The 20,353-nt window shown below is 42.1% G+C and overlaps 1 protein-coding gene across 4 annotated transcripts in view; it reads right to left on the bottom strand.

The window, feature by feature from the left end:
* fnip1 (folliculin interacting protein 1) overlaps positions 1-20,353 on the bottom strand; it is a 99,676-nt gene that overhangs the window by 54,393 nt on the left and 24,930 nt on the right. For 2 of the 4 annotated variants that reach the window (XM_078230832.1, XM_078230830.1), the window contains exon 2: positions 6,013-6,133. In XM_078230832.1, coding sequence (XP_078086958.1) covers positions 6,013-6,133 — 121 coding nt within the window. The other 2 variants (XM_078230833.1, XM_078230831.1) reach the window with 2 other exon arrangements.

Below are 20,353 nucleotides of genomic sequence, written 5' to 3'. Positions count from 1 at the left end.
AGAAAGACAGTTCCGGACAAATGCGAATGATGTATGACAAATCGTGGATACATCATAAGGCATTGATAAAGACACATCACCTCAACCCGTCATAGATAAATCGCAACCTAACATTAGATAACTTTACATTTCCAGGATGCCACTAAATCAACTGTCAACTAAATATGGAAAAATTAGTTCTAATCTTTGGAGAAAATTACGTAGCAAGGAAGTTACCACCATCTGCATCTCTAAAAATTGTGTTTGCTCAAAGGATGATGCCCAGCATGTGTTCAATATGCCTCCTGCTGGTTCAGCTCTTTTATGATGCAAATATTGGAATGTCACAACAGATTTGTTGGATTCACTCCAGCATCTCTCAAGGTAAATATATTAGCTATTGTCATTTAGCAACAATTGTTTTCCTCCTAATTGGGATAGGGATATCTCGCTAGACTCTTGAGCTTTCTACTCTGGGATTTAAGGTTCTTTATTGTCTCACATGGTCTCATATGGTCTTTCATTTTCAAACTCAAGACTTCATCTCTGTACTTTCCTCAGTGGAGGGGTACACGATGGAAGAGACATTCCTGGACTCTAATCCCAGTTATTATAACCTGGCTCATACTTGTAAAAGGGCTATCTGGAGGGTAGTAATATTCTCTGCTTGTTCCTTTTCTCCAGGGAGAGTTACATCTGTTTTTCAGACTCAAGTGTCTGTGATGACTGCTTTCTCAACCTTGAATAAGTGATCATCCAAGGAGTATGCCCAATCCAGAATAATTCCAAAAAAAGGGCAAGGATTATAATCCACTCCACATGGACCTTATTCTTTGATGCACTATTAAATGCTGTCTTTCCTGGCCCACTCAGCTTGTCTTTACCCATGTCAATATACATACTCTATTGCCTAAACTGACATCTTTGGATTTCTAAATCTACCTGAACCATCCACCTCATTTTTCCCTACTTGGACCATATTTGCTGGTGTACTCTTCCCATCATACCCTGGTTACCGTACCCATTTTACTACCCTGCACTACTACCTTTCTCTTTAACTTTCCAAATCTCCCTTCACATGAACTTAAAGTGTTCAGGATGCCTTGTACCACTGTGGCATGCTCATCCACCCTGCAGTCACTGCTCCCCTCCACACAATATAAAAGAACCTCGGATCTGTTGGACAAGTGGAAGAGCCGAGAGGTTCCTCCATTGATACCTTCTGGGTCCCCATACCTGTCCCACTTGCAGTTAGACCCTCTTGTCAGCATTCAGTTTTACACAATAGCCTCAGAACAGCAGCACCAGTAATGTCCAAAGTGCATTCCAATCTAAAATTCCTATTTATGGGTGTCTGAGGAAGTGGCCAGGGCAAAAAAAGTCACAAGACACATCAAAATTGGTAATTAAAATGCCTGTGTTTACCAAGATGCTGAAAGTACTTGTAGAAGTTTGGTAGGCAAACATACTAAAACTAACATGTCAAAAAGGTTTAGCGGTATGTAAATTACTAGCAACCTGTGATGAAAAGGCAAGAACAAAAGTAAAGCCAAATATCGAGCTATCACTGGTCCTGAAGCGTTGCCATTCACTGCCTCAAAAGATTTCAGCACATCCTGGACACTTTTGAGCAGAGAGAGATCTAACCAACAGACTTGAGAATTACTGCTTACCTTCACGGTAAGAAAGAAACCCCACGCATCTGTTCACCACAGACTGCATCACATATCTGGTTAACTGCTCTTCATATAGCTGAGAACATATTGGGACAGGCACGCACAACAATACAAAATCTGCTGCCCCTTTGCATTGAGTAGAGATTGGAACTCCCAATGGCTCAGCATAAATTAAGACAATATACCGTTCATAAAATCATAACTCAGGAGCTTACACCTCGCCCCAAGTACATTGTAAAGCCATTTGCTTGCCTGGGTTCCATATCCCTTAACATTCTTGGCTGTCAAACTTAAAGATTTTAAATTAATTGAGCTAGCATCCTATTCATTATGAGAAAGAGTTCCACAAATTGCATAAGTGCTTCCTAATTTTTCTTCGCCAAAATCCTGCTTTTAAAGGTTATATCCCTCGGCGGTGGCCGAGTGGTATTGCCGCTAGGCTATTAATCCAGAAACTCAGCTAATATTCTGGGGACCCAGGTTCGAATTCCGCCGTGGCAGAATTTGAATTCAATAAAGAATATCAATGAAAAGAATCTACTGATGACCATGAAGCCATTGTCGATTGTTGGAAAAACCCATCTAGTTCACTAATGCCCTTTAGGGAAGGAAATCTGCTGTCCTTGCCTGGTCTGGCCTACATATGACTCCAGAACCATGTGGTTGATTCTCAACTGCCCTCTGAAATGGCCTAGAAAAGTCACTCAGTCAGAGGGCGACGAGGGACGGACAATAAACGCTGGCCAGCCAGCGACGCCCATGTCCCATTTTTAAAAATCTAGCTATCCTTTTGCCTTCTAACCTGTTTGACCTGAATATCAAGTCTCAACTCTCCATATGAAACCTGGGAAATTCAACTGTACCTTTTTAATTTATAAATTTACTGCACAAGAGGTCTTTTGACTTTGGAATGTTAGGTCTTATTTTCAACTTCTATATACATAGTACTAACTACTTGCCACACCCTAATGATCCCCTTTAAGAAGAAAGCACAGGATAAGGTAGATGGGCAACTCAAGACAAAACACTTGTCTGCACCAAGGCAAACTCCAGCGTGCACTGAAACCATACTTTTCAACAAACATGCAACTATATCCATACTTGTGTTGCAAGTTTCCAGATCATTTTCATGACTTCGCTTCCAAATACAAGTGATGCAGTTGAATGATAGTCATGTGACTTAAGAACTCGTGAATTAGAAAGACACAGACTAGAACGGAATCGCTCTTGCAGTGCAGTATCATGTGATGAAACCACACAAGCACAAACGCACAAGAGAAATAAAAATGTGGAACTAAGCTTCTAGGGCAGATAAACAGGTTTGTGATATTACCAAACTGTGAACCTTTGCATTTTCCCCTCCCCACATCAACACTTCCAAAAATTCCAATTTTACTGCTTGTCTTAGCAAACAATGGATCAATACACAAGCAGATTCCGATCTGATTTAATGAAAAGTGTGACATCTTCACTTTATTTAATGCAGTGAATCAACTCCATAAAAACTTTTAATTATGAACCTGTACAACATTGGAGATGAGAATTTCCAGATATATCTGAAACTAGCCTTTGTATAAATGCCTCTCGTGCTTAGGACTCCCCAAAATACCTATTGGTTCATCAACCTTAAACGTTGACCCTTACTTCTCTCTCCACAGATTCTGTTGTGTATGTTTCAGCATTTTCTACTTTTATTTCTAACTTTCAACATCCATAGAACTGCTTGTGTGTTGATCCACTGTTTGCTAAGAAATGTAGTAAAATTTTTATTTTAAAGTGTTGATTTGAAGGGGAGGGTTGTTATGGCCACAAAATGGATCCCGATTCAGGGCACTGGACCCCGAGGGTGGAGGTAAGGATGAACCTAATAGGTGCATGATCTGGAAACTTCTGCAAGAGCCCACAAGTCAGGATTATCTTCCTAAGGTGATATCAATTCATAACTTATGTTTCTTCTCAGTTTTCACTCCAACCTCAATGTCAGCAACTTATCCCAAAAGGAATATAGATTCCTGAGCCAATGGTCTTCTCCACAACTATGGTCAATTCTCTTCCAAGAGTGAACATAGAACAGTACAGCACAGAACAGGCCCTTCGGCCCACGATGTTGTGCCGAGCTTTATCTGAAACCAAGATCAAGCTATCCCACTCCCTATCATCCTGGTGTGCTCCATGTGCCTATCCAATAACCGCTTAAATGTTCCTAAAGTGTCTGACTCCACTATCACTGCAGGCAGTCCATTCCACACCCCAACCACTCTCTGCATAAAGAACCTATCTCTGATATCCTTCCTATATCTCCCACCACGAACCCTATAGTTATGCCCCCTTGTAATAGCTCCATCCACCCGAGGAAATAGTCTTTGAACATTCACTCTATCTATCCCCTTCATCATTTTATAAACCTCTATTAAGTCTCCCCTCAGCCTCCTCCGCTCCAGTGAAAACAGCCCCAGCTCCCTCAACCTTTCCTCATAAGACCTACCCTCCAAACCAGGCAGCATCCTGGTAAATCTCCTCTGCACTCTTTCCAGCGCTTCCACATCCTTCTTATAGTGAGGTGACCAGAACTGCACACAATATTCCAAATGTGGTCTCACCAAGGTCCTGTACAGTTGCAGCATAACCCCACGGCTCTTAAACTCCAACCCCCTGTTAATAAAAGCTAACACACTATAGGCCTTCTTCACAGCTCTATCCACTCGAGTGGCAACCTTTAGAGATCTGTGGATATGAACCCCAAGATCTCTCTGTTCCTCCACAGTCTTCAGAACCCAACCTTTGACCCTGTAATCCGCATTTAAATTAGTCCTACCAAAATGAATCACCTCACATTTATCAGGGTTAAACTCCATTTGCCATTTTTCAGCCCAGCTTTGCATCCCATTATGTCTCTTTGCAGCCTACAACAGCCCTCCACCTCATCCACTACTCCACCAATCTTGGTGTCATCAGCAAATTTACTGATCCACCCTTCAGCCCCCTCCTCTAAGTCATTAATAAAAATCACAAAGAGCAGAGGACCAAGCACCGATCCCTGCGGCACTCCGCTAGCAACCTGCCTCCAATCCGAAAATTTTCCATCGACCACCACCCTCTGTCTTCGATCGGACAGCCAGTTACCTATCCAATCGGCCAACTTTCCCTCTATCCCACACCTCCTCACTTTCATCATAAGCCGACCATGGGGGACCTTATCAAACGCCTTACTAAAAATCCATGTATATGACATCAACTGCCCTACCTTCATCAACACACTTAGTTACCTCCTCAAAAAATTCTATCAAATTTGTGAGGCACGACTTGCCCTTCACGAATCCGTGCTGACTATCCCGGATTAATCCGCATCTTTCTAAATGGTCGTAAATCCCATCTCTAAGGACCTTTTCCATCAATTTACCAACCACCGAAGTAAGACTAACCGGTCTATAATTACCAGGGTCATTTCTATTCCCTTTCTTAAACAGAGGAACAACATTCGCCATTCTCCAGTCCTCTGGCACCATCCCCGTGGACAGCGAGGACCCAAAGATCAAAGCCAAAGGCTCTGCAATCTCATCCCTTGCCTCCCAAAGAATCCTAGGATACATTTCATCAGGCCCAGGGGACTTATTGACCTTCAGTTTATTCAAAACTGCCAGGACATCCTCCCTCCGAACATCTATTTCCTCCAGTGATCAGAAGTAAGCATTAACAATGCATAAGGCAAGGACTTTATGAATGTTCTGGGCTCCTTAGGTGCAATAGAATGCCTGGACTCGACATAGCCATTAATAAAAATCATGGGTGAGATTCTCCAGCCTCCCAGCCGCATGTTTCCCTCCGGCGGGAGGTGGCGTGTTGTTTGCTAGTGGCGAGATTCTCAAGTCCCATCACTGTCAATGGGAATTCCCATGGACGTCACCCCACGCCAGCGGGGAACCCACAGGCAGGGGTGGCACTGCCAGCAGGACTGGAGAATTCCAGCCCATGTGTGGTTTCATGGCATGGCACTGTGATGCAATAGAGATTTCATTCTTCTCCAAGTGTCTTTCGAATTCAAGTGTTCTATTCAAAAAACACAACTACAGAGCAGAGTTAAGTGGCGGCCATTGCTGGGATAAGGCACATACAACATTTGACATTGTCTCAAGTCTAGTTTCTGTTGCCCGGAAGAATTCAGACATAATTTTCAAAAATGCAGGACCACACTTTGCAAAATAGCTGGTTTACCCTCTTCTCTCTCCTACCCATTAAACCAATAAGCCTAGAAAATGTTAAAACAAATTGAAATAACGTAGAGATGATTTCTCGCACTGGCACAGGCCAGACTTAATGGATATGGATTTGGGAAAGACAAAAATAATTTATGACTTACTGAAGCTTCTTCAGTTTTCTTTGCTGCATTAGAGTCAAACAGAACATTTCTTCCTCGTCGCTCACAATCTTGGTAGACGATAAGTCTTATCTGGCTGGGATTGAACTCTGGAGCTGGCCAGCTTGAAAGAAAAATGGTGACAAGAGTGAACAATTATTCCAGGTAAAAACAACAAGTTACATTCACAACCCATTCATAACTTCCCCACGCAGTCACTGAGCTCTCGGTCTTAATCAGTGTAATTTACATCCAGTTTTTCTCTACTCTACAAGCGTATTTCAAGACTCCACACTAAAAACCAAACTATGATGAGGAGGGGATGTTTGAGAAGAGATGATAATCAGAAACATTCTGACACAAGCCTTCACAGATACTAGTTAGTTTGTCTTTCATTATATGATATGGCATAGAAATTCATTGAAGAAGTTTGCAATATTTATTCCAGTCGAATGACTAGCCTTCCTACCCAAGCACCTTCTTTCTTTAGCCCTGTCTGCCACTTTGCAGCATACTGACAACTGGTGTATTTTTTGGTACATGAGGGGACCCCAGAATTCCCAACACAAAGGGAACATTGCCCTCAAAAATGTGAAAGGGAGTTTGTACTAAAAAGGGGTTTTCCCCTCTTTTATTTTCCTCAAAATTCATTGAGAAATATTTTAAAAACCAGTTTAAAAATCAAAATTGTCAAAAATTAAAACCCTACGGTTACATATAGCAAATTTACATTTTTAAAATAATTGTCATCATCAGTGATTAGTTTTCAGCTGAGCTGTAGTTACTACTTTTTTTAAAGTGTCAAACTTTCATGTCCTTTACAAATAAATGTTAAATATAGACTTGCAAAATGAATTTCAAATCTGAATATTCAGCAATATATGTATTTTCACTTATATAGAATATATATATAAATATATATACATACACATAAAAAAGACCTGGTCTCTCCTCCAAACTTCAATTCAGTAAATACAAACAAAAAGTAAGGAGTAAACCGGTTTTTCCATAAATTGCAAATTAACTTTCATTGGACTGCATGTTGGTTTTAACCAAACACAAAATACAAATTTTTTTTTAAAAAAAGAATAATCCTTCCGAACGAGCACTACTTTTGTAAAGGGTCAAAGCTGTGAATCTGTTATTTTAGTGCTTTCCTGGAAACTACTTTTCATGACCATTGGACATCCGAAAGCATTTTACAGCCAATGAAATACTTCTGAAGAGCAGGCACTGCTGAAATGCGGCAGCCAATTTGCACAGAACAAGTTCCACAAAGAGCAATGTGATAATGACCACATGATCTGTTTTTTTGTGTGTGAGGTTGATTGAGGGAAGTATTGCCCAGCACACTGGGGGGCAACTCCCTTACTTTTCTTCAAAGCAGTGCTATGCATTCTTTTACATTTACATGAAAGGGCAGAAAGGGGCTTTGGTTTAACACCCCATCAGTGCCTCTGGAGGTGCCTCACTCCCAGAATAGTGCACTGGAGCCTTGACTTTTGTGCTCAAGTCCTGGAGTGGGATTTGACCTCTCAACCTTCGGACTCAGAAGCAAGAGTGCCACCCACTGAGCCTCAGCAACAAGCTACTTTCGATAATTTGCTTCCTTCAGCCTGCAGTGTGAGATTCCCAAGAGGGAAGTTTCTTCACCTGATCATATGATTTTACCGATACATTTTCATAACCATTACTGTGATATGCATGAGTAATTCCTTCAATTTTCTCTGCTTCTTCAGTAAGAGGAAAGAAACATAAGATTTACATCACGTCCCCTTTGTCAACATTTTCCAATAGAAAATGAAAGTGCAGTGTGGGGAAAATCAGACTGATTCATTGATTCTGGTGAACTGCTTCTGCCCCCTGTTCATTGTAGAAGCACTTTATGGCTGCATTTTGTCAAGGAATCATTCACAGGAACTGCTAAACTAAAAGTTTTAACTTGGTTACATTTACATTATCTCTACCACAAAACAATGACCTGTGCCCACAGTCCAAGTCACTATACATTCCCATTCCCCCACAGCTATAAGGCAAAATATTTTTCAGTAAAACACCAATAGGATGGATGCAAGGCAGACACAACTTTGCAGCTCTTACAACACTTTGTCACTCCATGTATTAGAAACTGCTTTCTTAAAGAAAAGGTAACACACATTTGGTCCACGTGTTATAGATATTACTTTTAAATAGATTTTTAAAAACAGCCATAGCAACGTGCCTTGATATAGCACTTTAAACCAAATAAAACACCCCAAAGCATCACAGGAAGCTTATAAAAGCACAATTAGGCATCAAGTCACACGAGGAGATATTTGACCAAAAGTTTGATTAAAGAGGTAGGCTTTCAGTTAGTTTTTAAAAAAGGGGGAAAGAAAAAAGTCAGGGGGTTTAAGTTGGGAATTTGAGATATTAGGATCCAGGCAATCGAAGGTACAGCCAATGGTGGAGCAATTATAATCAGGAATCCTTAAAAAGCCAGACTTCTGACCTCGGTTTACGGGGCGAGAAGAGATCAGAGAGATCAGGTGCTGCAAACCATAAAAACGAGGATGAGAATAAGAGGCACTGCTTTACAGGGCACCAGTGTAGGTTGGTGAGCACAGGGATGATGGGTAAAATGGGACAAATAAGATGGTAGCTCCAAATGTGTGTTCATAGAAATCAGAAATCCGACAGTGCAAAAAGGAGGCCATTTGGCCCATCGAGTCTGCACCGACAGCAACCCCACTCAGGCCCTATCTGCGTCACCCCACATATTTACCCTGCTAATCCCTCTAACCTACGCATCCTGGGACTCTAAGGGGCAATTTAACATAGCCAATCAACCTAACCCACACATCTTGGAGTGCGGGAGGAAACTGGAGCACCCGGAAGAAACCCACGCAGACACAGGGAGAACGTGCAAACTCCACACAGACAGCGACCCAAGCCGGGAATCGAACCCTGGTCCCTGGAGCTGTGAGGCAGCAGTGCTAACCACTGTGCCACCCCAACTGCAGTTGCAGAAACAGCAAATAGGGTCATAGAGGTTTACAGCATGGAAACAGGCCCTTCGACCCAACTTGTCCATGCTGCCCCTTTTTTAAACCCCTAAACTAATCCCAACTGCCCGCATTTGGCCCATATCCCTCTATACCCATCTTACCCATGTAACTGTCTAAATGCTTTTTAAAAGACAAAATTGTACCCGCCTCTACTACTACCTCTGGCAGCTTGTTCCAGACACTTCACTGGGTCGTGGAGCAAACTCTCAATGATTTCCCGTCCCATCCCCTCATTGTTCCGACAGTGAATTCATTTTTCCAACAGCTCAGCAACATGTCTATTTTTCAGTGCTCTGATTGGCTGTTCCCTTGCACCATGTCCCATGACTTTTGGTTGCTAAAAGCTTCACAGGGAAATTAGCGGCACACTTATTTTGAACGAGGTACTTTTACATACGGGACCTAAAAGCCTTTTTCTATCAATCTCTCTATTTTCCACGCAATCCAAAAGTAATTTTTAAAGTTTACAGCAGAGAAGAGAAGGCTTTTGGCCCTCGTGCCTGAGCTGGTCAGTTTAACTTCAGTGGTGCAGAAACAATTATTCAGGATAGAATCAGTTGTCACATGGAAATAATGTGGGTTAATTAGGAAGAGCCAGTGTGGATTTATGGAGGGGAAATCACATTTAACTAATTTGCTGCAGCATTTTGAAGAGATAACAGGAAGGGTCAATGAGGGTAGTGCTGTTGATGTGGTGTACATGGACTTTCAAAAGGCATTCAATATAGTGCCACACGACAGACTTGTAAGAAAACTTGTAACTCATCACATAAAAGAGACAGCAGCAACATGGATACAAAATTGGCTGAATAATAGGACACAGACTAATGGTCAATGGATATTTTTTGGGCTGGAGGGAGGTTTATATTGGAGTTCCCCAGGAGTCGGCACTGGGACCCTTACTTTTCCTGATATATATTCATGATCTAGATCATGGTGTGCAGGGGACAATTTCAAAGTTTTCAGATGATGTGAAACTTGTAAATATTGTAAACAGTGAAGAGGACAGTGTAGAACTTCAAAAAGGACATGGAAAAGTTGGTGGAATGGGCAGGTAGGTGGCAGATGAATTTCAATGGGGGGGGGGGCGCGCGTGTGAACTGATGCATTTTGATCGGCAGAACATGTACAGATAATATATTGTTAAGAGGGTTCAGGAGCAGAGGGACCGGGGTGTATATGTGCATCCATCATTGAAGGTGGCAGGGCAGGTGGAGAGAGCAGTTATTAAAGCATACAGTATCCTGGCTTTATTAATAGGAGATGCCGGCGTTGGACTAGGGTGAACACAGTAAGAGTTTTAACAACACCAGGTTAAAGTCCAACAGGTTTATTTGGTAGCAAATATCATTAGCTTTCGGAGCGCTGCTCCTTCGTCAGACGGAGTGGAAATGTCCACTCCATCTGACGAAGGAGCAGCGCTCCGAAAGCTAATGGTATTTGCTACCAAATAAACCTGTTGGACTTTAACCTGGTGTTGTTAAAACTCTTACTTTATTATTAGGGACATAGAGTACAAGAACCAAGAATTTATGCTGAATTCATATGAGACATTAATTAGACCTTAGCTGGTGTACTGTGTACAGTTCTGGGTGCTACGCCACAGGGAGAATGCGAATGCATCGGAGAGAGTGCAGAAGAGGTTTACAGGAATGGTTCAAGGGATGTGAAACTTCAGTCATGGGGATAGATTGCAGGGGTTGGGAGAGAAGGCGGCTAACAGGAGATTTGATAGATATGTTTAAAATCATGCGGAGGATGGGGTGGACAGAGTAGACAGGGAGAAACTGTTCCTGTAAGAGAATAGAGAATGAGAGGGCACAGATTTATAATGGATTAACAAAAGAAAATGTGATCTGAAAATTTTTTTTTCAAACAGCGAGTGGTTAGGTTCTGGAAGTGTGGTGGAGGCAGTTCAATTGAGGCATTCACGAAGCCACTAGATAATTATTTGAGTAGAAACAATGTTCAGGGGTATGGAGGAAGGCAGGAAAATATCAAGTCAATGCTCATTTGGAGAGCCAATGCAGACACGGTGAGCCAACTGGCCACCTTCTGCATCCTAATTGATCAGTTTAGATTCTAACACAGAAGAGAGCATTCCTGACTTTCACAGTTCTTGATTTTTAACAAATAAAGAATGTTGATTTGTATTCTGACAACACGTGTGCTGGATTGCCACTATCTCTGGTATTTTGCCCAACTGGTGGTTCATGTGAGAATTTACATCATTAGTATTAATAGCTCATCAACTAAGAGAGAAACTAAACCAGCAACATCTATTCCCCTCAGATTTCTGCAATCTGTAAAATTGTATTCCAGTAATTGGCAATGTCTGCATACAAGTCAATATCATTTAAAAACAAGAATGGTAGAAAATCAAGAGCCTCACCACTGATTTCCATGGTTATATATTATACCTGTGTCTGTAAGAGCTTTAATAATTGTTTATTGAATGTCATTATGCTGCCTTATTACTGTCTTATTTTTTGTTAGCATCTGGAGTCACTTTAATGTTAAAATAGGGCAATGTTGGGAAACGTGAGGACAGAGGCAGTGGAGTCTCGGGTGACCTCAAGTTCACAGCTAGTAGAATAGAGGGCATCAGGAATCAAGTCTGGAGGTGACAAAGGCATGAGGGTTTCAGCAACAGATGAGCTGATGCAAGGATGAAGTCATGTGATGTTATGGAGGCAGAAACAGACTATCCTAACTATAGTCTGGAAGATTATTGTCGGGTCAAATATGATCCCACGGTTGCAAACAGTTTAGTTCAGATTCAGACAAGGATGGGAGTTTGAAGATTGGACTGTAAACAATGGACAGAATTCTCCGGCCGTTCACACCCTGCCAGCGAGGACTGGGAATCTGGCACTCAACCAAATCTCCATTCACTGCAGCAGCACCAGAGAATCCCAACTGCGGGAGCAGCCCGAGAATCCCGCCCAATGACTTCATTCACCCCAATAATTAATCAGAGGAAATTTCTGCTCATCCAGTACTGGATATCAGTAGTGTGGGCGACAAGGTGGCACAGTGGTTACCACTGCTGCCTCAGAGCATCAGGGACCTGGGTTTGATTCTCAGGGTGCTCCGGTTTCCTCCCACAGTCCAAAAGACGTGCTGGTTAGGTGCATTGGCCATGCTAAATTCTCCCCCAGTGTACCCGAACAGTGAACCCGTGACAACTAGGGGATTTTCACAGTAACTTCACTGCAGTGTTAATGTAAGCCTACTTGTGACACTAATAAATTAACTTAAAAAAGCAGACTGATAATTTAGCAACAGCAGAGTCGTCACGAGAGGTGTGGGTGAGGTGGAGCTGGGTGTCACCAATGGACATGTAAAAACCAATCGTTCATAATGTGATAGGCTGAGAAGGAGGACAGAAAAAGGAAAATCAATAAATTCAGGAGTGTTGCTCTTTGGCAGTTAGAAACTGAATCACAACTGCACCACTGGAGGCTTGGGAAGCCCTACTGGTTCCAGCTTTTGCCTGGTTCAGGAAGTATAAATTCACGTTGGTTGTGCTTTAAAGAAATTATTAGACCAGTGGAAGCAAGAGACAATACAATTAGATAAAGTAAAAAGTGTGTTGTGGAATTTCTTTAATCAGAAGATGATGTACAAACTGCATGGATTTAGATATTTCCTATTAAATATTCAATCAAATTGAACATGGAGATTTTCACTTGTTGCACTTCATTTATTTACAGATTAAGTTTAGACAGTGTTTACGCTGTACATCGTGCATCACGACCCTGGTATATCGAGTTAACTGCCTTGGTAAACATACGTTCAAGGGCACTGGAACATCCTCACAGATGATCAGTCCAATTTAGATGAGGCATTTCCCTCGTTATAACTGGTGGCTGCACATCATTCCAACTAGCATACAACACAAAGGTACTTAATTCACAATTAAGACTAAACGCATTTGACCATAGCACAACAACGCCACTTTTTGCAAACAATACGGCACGGTAGCACAGTGGTTAGCACTGCTGCTTCACAGCTCCAGGGTCCCGGGTTCGATTCCCAGCTTTGGTCACTGTCTGTGTGGAGTTTGCACATTCTCCTTGTGTCTGCGTGGGTTTCCTCCGGGTGCTCCGGTTTCCTCCCACAGTCCAAAGATGTGCGGGTTAGGTTGATTGGCCAGGTTAAAAATTGCCCCTTAGAGTCCTGAGATGCGTAGGTTAGCGGGATTAGTGGGTAAATATGTGGGGGCAGGGCCTGGGTGGGATTGTGGTCGGTGCAGACTCGATGGGCCGAATGGCCTCCTTCTGCACTGTAGGGTTTCTATTAAAAAAAATACATATGCGGATTTCGAAATACATGTCCAGCAACCATGGAGTTGGATCTAAAGGGAAGGGCAGGAAGATATGGACCATTTGTGTTGGATGGCCCCTGAACCAATGCCTGGAAGAATCGTAAGCTGAAAATTTAAAAAAAAGCCAATGCAACAGTGTATCCATTTAGCCAGGCCATCATCTATATTCCTCAATCGGTGCAGAATTTATGGAGTACAGCAAGTATTTGGCCCTCCTACATTTGGCTGCAGATGGATCTGCCTCTACTTTTCTCCTGCTCCTCATTCATTATATAGTAGTCTAGGCTTTATTCCCAAACTTGCTTAACACATCATCATACTGTTGCCATGGTGGAAAACATAGTGTACAGAATGAGAAGGGTTCTGAAGGAGAATACCAGCTTGTGCTGTGGAGGATCATTTTGAGATAGCAATACTCTGTAAATTCTGGCTCCTTGATGTAGTACAGTATCTGATTTGGAGATAAAAGGTAAAACTAAGCCACTTTGTACCTACACCCTTCGCATGACCAGTTATGAGATCGCTTTAAATTGACCATGTGAGAGATCTCTCGTTGCCAAAGAGAGAGAAGACCTATATCTCCGAAAGCCTGCTCATACTTGGAGTGTTGAGGGAAAGGGGAAAGAGTGGGTTAGGAACATCACCATAACAACTTTGTAAAAATCATTTTATCCTCAATAATAGTACTGCACTAACACTGAAAGGAGGAAAATACATTTCCTTTCCAAATAGACACTTGCAAGCATTTTGGAAACAAACTCCTAGAATATTTCAGAAGCCTTTCATGACAATCACTATTAAGATGCATTCATTAAAAAGTGTTGCAAGACACTTGCAAATTTCTAGTTCACCATTTTGACAACACTAGCATTTAAGTGATAATCTCTGTGCTATGTATGATCCATTGAGGAGCTGCACTAACTGAAGTAACAGTTAGTATAGGCCTAGGAAGGCAAGGGGGAAAACAACATTTCAAAAGAGCGAATTTGGGGTGTAGCACCCTGAACAAGCTTGCTCCACAATTACTGAGTGCAACTATAATTAGGGAGAGATGGTGGCATAGTGACAATATCACTGGAGTAGTAATCCAAAGGCCCAGAAAACATGCTCTGGGGACACGAGTTCAAATCCCACCACGGCAACTAGTGGATTTTAAATTCAAGCAATAAATCTGGAATATATTGCTAGTCTCAGTGATGGCTATCATCCATTGTTTTAAAAACCCATCTGGTTCACTACTGTCCTTTAATCATAGAATCCCTACAATGCAGCAGGACGCCATTCGGCCCATCGAGTCTGCACTGACCACAATCCCACCTAGGCCCTATTCCCGGGTCCCTGGCGAGGCAGCGGTGCTAACCACTGTGCCACTATGCCACCCCTTCAAGGAAGGAAATCTACCATCCTTATCTGACCTGGCCTACATGTGACGCGAGTGCGGTGCACTCTTAATTAACAATCGTGGATGGGTAGCAAATGCTGATCTTGCTTGTGACACCCACATCCCATGAAAAAAATTGAGAGAATGTACAATTGTGTGGAGCATTTTAAAACATTGCAGTGATGTGATAAAAGTGTTTATTAAAAAGTGTGTATTTTTAGCAGAACCAAACAAATCTTTTTAGGAATATACTTCTCAGCTACAGTCTGAAACAGATGAGAGGGTTACTTGCTCAGGAAAGTTGAAGGGAATAAGCAAGCATATTGTATTAAATGAATTCAGTCGATGCTGGCATTGCACAAAGCTCAAGATTCATGAAGCACAGAACACTACTTTTATCATTAGCATTTAAAGCCTTTCCTGCCCACTCATATACTTCATCCCTTACAAAGTTGCTCGCATTTTTCCATTCAGAACCAACTGCAACATCCTACTGCTTCTTAAAGATTAAAATTGGGGACTGTGCGGTAGGGAGGATTCAGAAAGCTCGTTTCTCATCTCCCACTATTCCAGAGCCGACGATGATATAAATCTAAGAGCAATTGGAAGACGCTTTCTCCATCATCCTGTTGCATGTGTCGAATGAGTTTGGACAATGCAATAGATTGTGCTGTTCATCTGAATGCACTGATATAATGCAAAACAGAACGGTTGGCCAAAGGCACCATTAAGATAGCTGGTACAGGAAGCAGGAAGACATCACACTGAAAGAGGCACTCTTTTTAGACTGGGGTAGAATGGAGGAAGTTTTGGCTGCTTTTACATTACAGCACTGCCTCCTGAAATAATCTTACAATACCAATTTTGGATTATGAGGTGCTTTCAACAGAGGCAGGAATCACCAGTTCATACATGGCACACTTCAGCTATCAGTGGGTTAAAAATTTTCTCTCAACTAGCATGCCACTCTGGACATGTTAGAAAGGCAAAATATCTCACTTAATTTGTGCTACTCTGCCTATAGTGACACCAAATTCAGTTTGGTAACAACTTTAGGGTATGCAGCAACAAAACAAGACATAATTTGCCAGTCTTGGACTACATGATGGATGGTATGATAGACATGACATCAAGGTGCCCTAGCAAAACTCAGTCAATAGGAATCAAGGGGAGAGCTCTTCACTGGCTGGAATCATACCCGGCACAAAGGAAGCTAGTTATGGTGATTGCAGGACAATTGTCTCAGCTCCAGGACATCATTGCAGGAGCTCCTCAGGCCCAACCGCCTTCAGTTGCTTCATCAATACTCTTCCTGCCATCATAAGGTCAGAAGTGGAGATGTTTGCAGATGACTACACAATGTTCAGCACCACTTACAAACCCTCAGATACTGACACAGTTCATGTCCAAGTGCAGCAAGATCGGGACAATATTGAGGTTTGAGCTGGCAAGTTACATTCACACCACACAAGTGCCAGGCAACGACCATCTCGAACAAGGGAAGATCTAACCATCACTCCTTGACATTCAATGGCATTACCATTGCTGAGTCCCCACTAATCAACATCCTGGGGGCGGGGTGTGGTTACCATTGACCCGAACTGAACTGGACCAGCAATTTAAATACTATGGCTACCAGAACAAGTCAAAGGTTAGGAATCTTGCAGAGAATAATTCACCTCCTGACCCCACAAAACCTGCCCACCACCAACAAGGTGAATGTCAGGAGCTTAATGGAATAGTCTCCACTTGTCTGGATGAGTGCAGCTCCAACAACACTCAAGCAACTTGGCACTATCCTGGACACAATAACCCGATTGATTGCCACTCCTTCCAATAATATTCAATCCCTCTACCACCAACGAACAGTGGCAGCCATGTGTACCATCTACAAGATGCACTACAAGAACTGACCAAGATTCCCTAGGCAGCACCTTCTAAACTCATGACCACCACCATCTAGAAGGATGAGCAGCAAGTGCCTGGGAAGACCATCATTGCCCCCCGCCCCCCACCACACAAAGTCACTCACCATCCTGACTTGCAACTATAGCGCCGTACTTTCACTGTCGCTGGGTTGAAATACTAGAATGTCCTCCCCAACAGTACTGTGGGTGTACCTACACCTCAGGGACTGCAGTGGTTCAAGGCAGCAGCTCATCACCACCTTCTGAAGGGCAACAAAGGATGGGCAATAAATGCTGGCCTAGCCAGTGACACCCTCATCCCATAAAAGTGGCTGATGCTGAATCCAAAAGGTGGAAAGAAAAAATCTATTTCCCAGTATTGATATCCTTCATTTTGATAAGTCTAAAGATGCGTGTGAAATATTTCAATTCCAGTGGCACCAGATGAGATCTAGCAAACCAAATACTATCATAACCACCATTTTGTACATAAACTTCAAATAAAGGGCATCAAATCTACAAGCGAGTTTAGAAAGCTTAAAAAAATATCCTGTGAGAATTAGCTCACGGTGAAAGCAGAAAGGCAGTGTTTGCTATGCACAACTCCCTGAACCATTCATCCTCTTAGGACCCTTTTCCAAAAGAGTTGATAGCTTCTCATCAACCTGGCACGAGATACCTATTTTGCCTTAGATGCTAACTCTCCCCCACCCCACCCCACCCTAACCCCCTCAAAATCTACATTGTGCAAGCCTGACAACAAATCTCCTGAGAACTAGAAGCATTTCCCATTTACTTACAGCTCATACAGGTGAAAACACAATTTCAATAAACGGAGTGTATACAGCAACATCTTTTACTGCTGTTGATTCAGCTTAAAGTGTCAACCTGATTTCCCTTTCCAAGAAGGGAGGATTTCGAAGGGATATTTTTCAAAAGTGTAAAGTCAGCACAACTGAAGCTTTCATCAACAATTTTAGCTCCAACAAGAAAATATTTTTAAAAAGATTACTCGAGAAGCTCCAGCAAAACAAGGAGAAAACATTTGACACACAAGTTCTGAATTAATTGTTTTATTTGAAAACATAAATTACCTGGGTGACATCGTCCTGTTGGTAACCCTGGCGATGTAATCCACAGAAAGGTTTCTTTGCTAGCTAACCCTTCCTAATAATAGCTCTGTATTAGGCTCATCCTGAAGCACAAGGCTGTCAGGTGACACACACACAGATATGAACAGCACCCTGTCAAAGGTAATTCCATGTTCAAACACTAACTGTACAGGAGCTTATAACTGTCCACATTCTCGGAGACTTGGTTACAGCAGATGTCATTTAGTTCAAATCCCTTTAACTCGAAAGCATTACTTGTTTGCTGAATAGAACTCCTCATAAATGTAGCTTACGGCAGTGGACTCTAGTTCCCAAACGGTCAGGCAGTCCCGAGTTATTAGCAGCAGCAAAGAGCACCTCCCCCAGCTCTCTCCTCTTTTCCTTCTCTCCCCAGCACATTCCTTGATGCATCAGGATGCCTTCAATCTACAGCAGTGATAGGCAGCTTCTACTGACTGAAAAAAACGGGCACGAAAAGCAATCATGTGACTTGACTCAGTGTACCACCTGGGTCTACACAGAAGCCTGCCAACCAATCTCTGCATTAGCAAACTCCCCAGAGCCTGCACTCTTCCAATCAAACCCTCCACTTTCCATCATTTCACTCAGTAACAAAAACCTTGTACATTCACCCAGCTGAACACAACGGCACTTGTTCAATGTCCTTTGTCTAACACAATACAATAAATAAGAAGCAGATTACCAAACAATCCTATGCCATACTGGCTGGTACTGAGTTTTTTCTCCTTTCACAACAAATATAAAAATAAAATAAACGTCAATTTAAACTAATACTTCAAGATAATACTTTCCCGTTTTGTCAAATTAATTATTAATCAGACATTTGTATGATTTTAGTGATAAGCTATTCAGGACATAATTTACTTAATATTCATTTGAGTGAGTAAAAAACAAGTTTTCTTTCCCCGGTTAAAGTTCTCCTTCCTATAGACAACTCCAAGTTGTCCTCTCCAGACTGGCAGCAGGATTAATAAATGAGGAGACCGACAGAAAATATACATGCAGCTAAAATGCACAGCACTTTTAAAAAGACACAGGGGAAAATGCACTCCATGGTCTATAATAGAACAAATTAGGTCATCATGATTTTTTGCAGCAGAATTCTTTAATTACGTAATCTAGGTTAAAGAAGTCATGCTGCACAGGCAGGCTCAGATGTTGGAATGCCTGGTCTCCAATGACATTCGAGCAAATGAAGTGTAGTTGCAGTGGTCACAACACAATTGATGGCACAGGAGTGCTGACATGGAGTCAATGTCAGTGTGTGTATACTGTTTCCTGCTGACTTAGAACTAGAGTGGTGTTGCACGACTTCTTCACGCTGGATCCCTCAGTCACTTCAGCGCTTCTCTTTCAACTATAGAGACAACCTGAAGGTGCTTTAATCACTTACATTAGGGTGGATTGTGGTGCATTTGTTCTCTTAACAGCAAAACTTTGCAACTACTGTAGTAAAACATCCTAAATGTTTTATGGGAGCATTAGCAAAAGGTCAACAGTCATTTATGAGATATTAAGACAAATGACTAAAAAAAAAATCTGTCAAAGAGGTAGGTTTAATAGACTGTCTTAAAGGAGGATAGGTACACCAAGGGATTAAGTAGACCCAGATTATATTACGAGCAAATCGCAACTGTTTAATTTGCTCTTTAGGGGGGAGTTAGTTGCTATATTTTTGCTTCTAACCTTAAAAATTGTTCCGCAGTGAAACGAGGAACAAGTTGTTGCGCAGCTCCAAAGAATGAGTAATTTCTCCAACTTCACTCTCAAAACTGCATTAGCAGACTTCTGAAGTGTCCCCTTTCTCTGTGCAGTGTACAGGGAGGTAATGTGACCTTCATTGGAGGTTTAAAACAATGAGTCATCTACCTAGTCCAAAAATTATAATGCATTACTGTGACTTTTTCCTTCTTTCCTACCAAGGTAAATAACATCAGTTGCTGTGCCAGGCCCCACACATCCTATACAAGGATTGTAGGCAGCTTTTGAGTGGCCACTAAGAAGCAAGTTCAACAACCCATTTCAACTCCGGCCTCCCATCCAGCAAGAAGACACTGCATTGAGTCAAACAAGTTACTACTGCATTGGGAAATGTGGGCTTCAACCTCTTAACCCAGCAGTTTGCTCATTGCTTCAATATTTTAGCTAAATATGTGAATCTGTCTCCAATGAAGGCCCCACACTTTATAACTTCTGGAGATGCTGTCAGAATTCTGCTAATGCCATTGGAGAAATGGAACTCGCCATTCTGTGGTGCTGTGCAACAGCCTGCGCTCCATTTTACCATTGATAAAATATCCCCACATTTACCATCACGTCTAGCCAGTTCCATTAGTCATTGCTCAGGTAGAGGACGAAAAAGCAACACTGACTACAGAAAACCTCTACTCTTCCGTGAACACCAACCTGGAAGCAAATGAAACTAACGTCAGCCTTTCTCTTGTCCTCTCAAGATAAGACAATTCATTCCAACCCAAGATTCCTGAATTGCTCTCCTGTCGAAAGGACCAAAATGCCGAAAGCATTTTCATGCGAGGGTCTAGATT

This window comes from Mustelus asterias, chromosome 16 (assembly GCF_964213995.1).
Source record: "Mustelus asterias chromosome 16, sMusAst1.hap1.1, whole genome shotgun sequence".
NCBI lineage: Eukaryota > Metazoa > Chordata > Chondrichthyes > Carcharhiniformes > Triakidae > Mustelus > Mustelus asterias.
The sequence above is the reverse complement of the archived record's forward strand: the minus strand, read 5'-3'. Positions and strand labels throughout refer to the sequence as shown.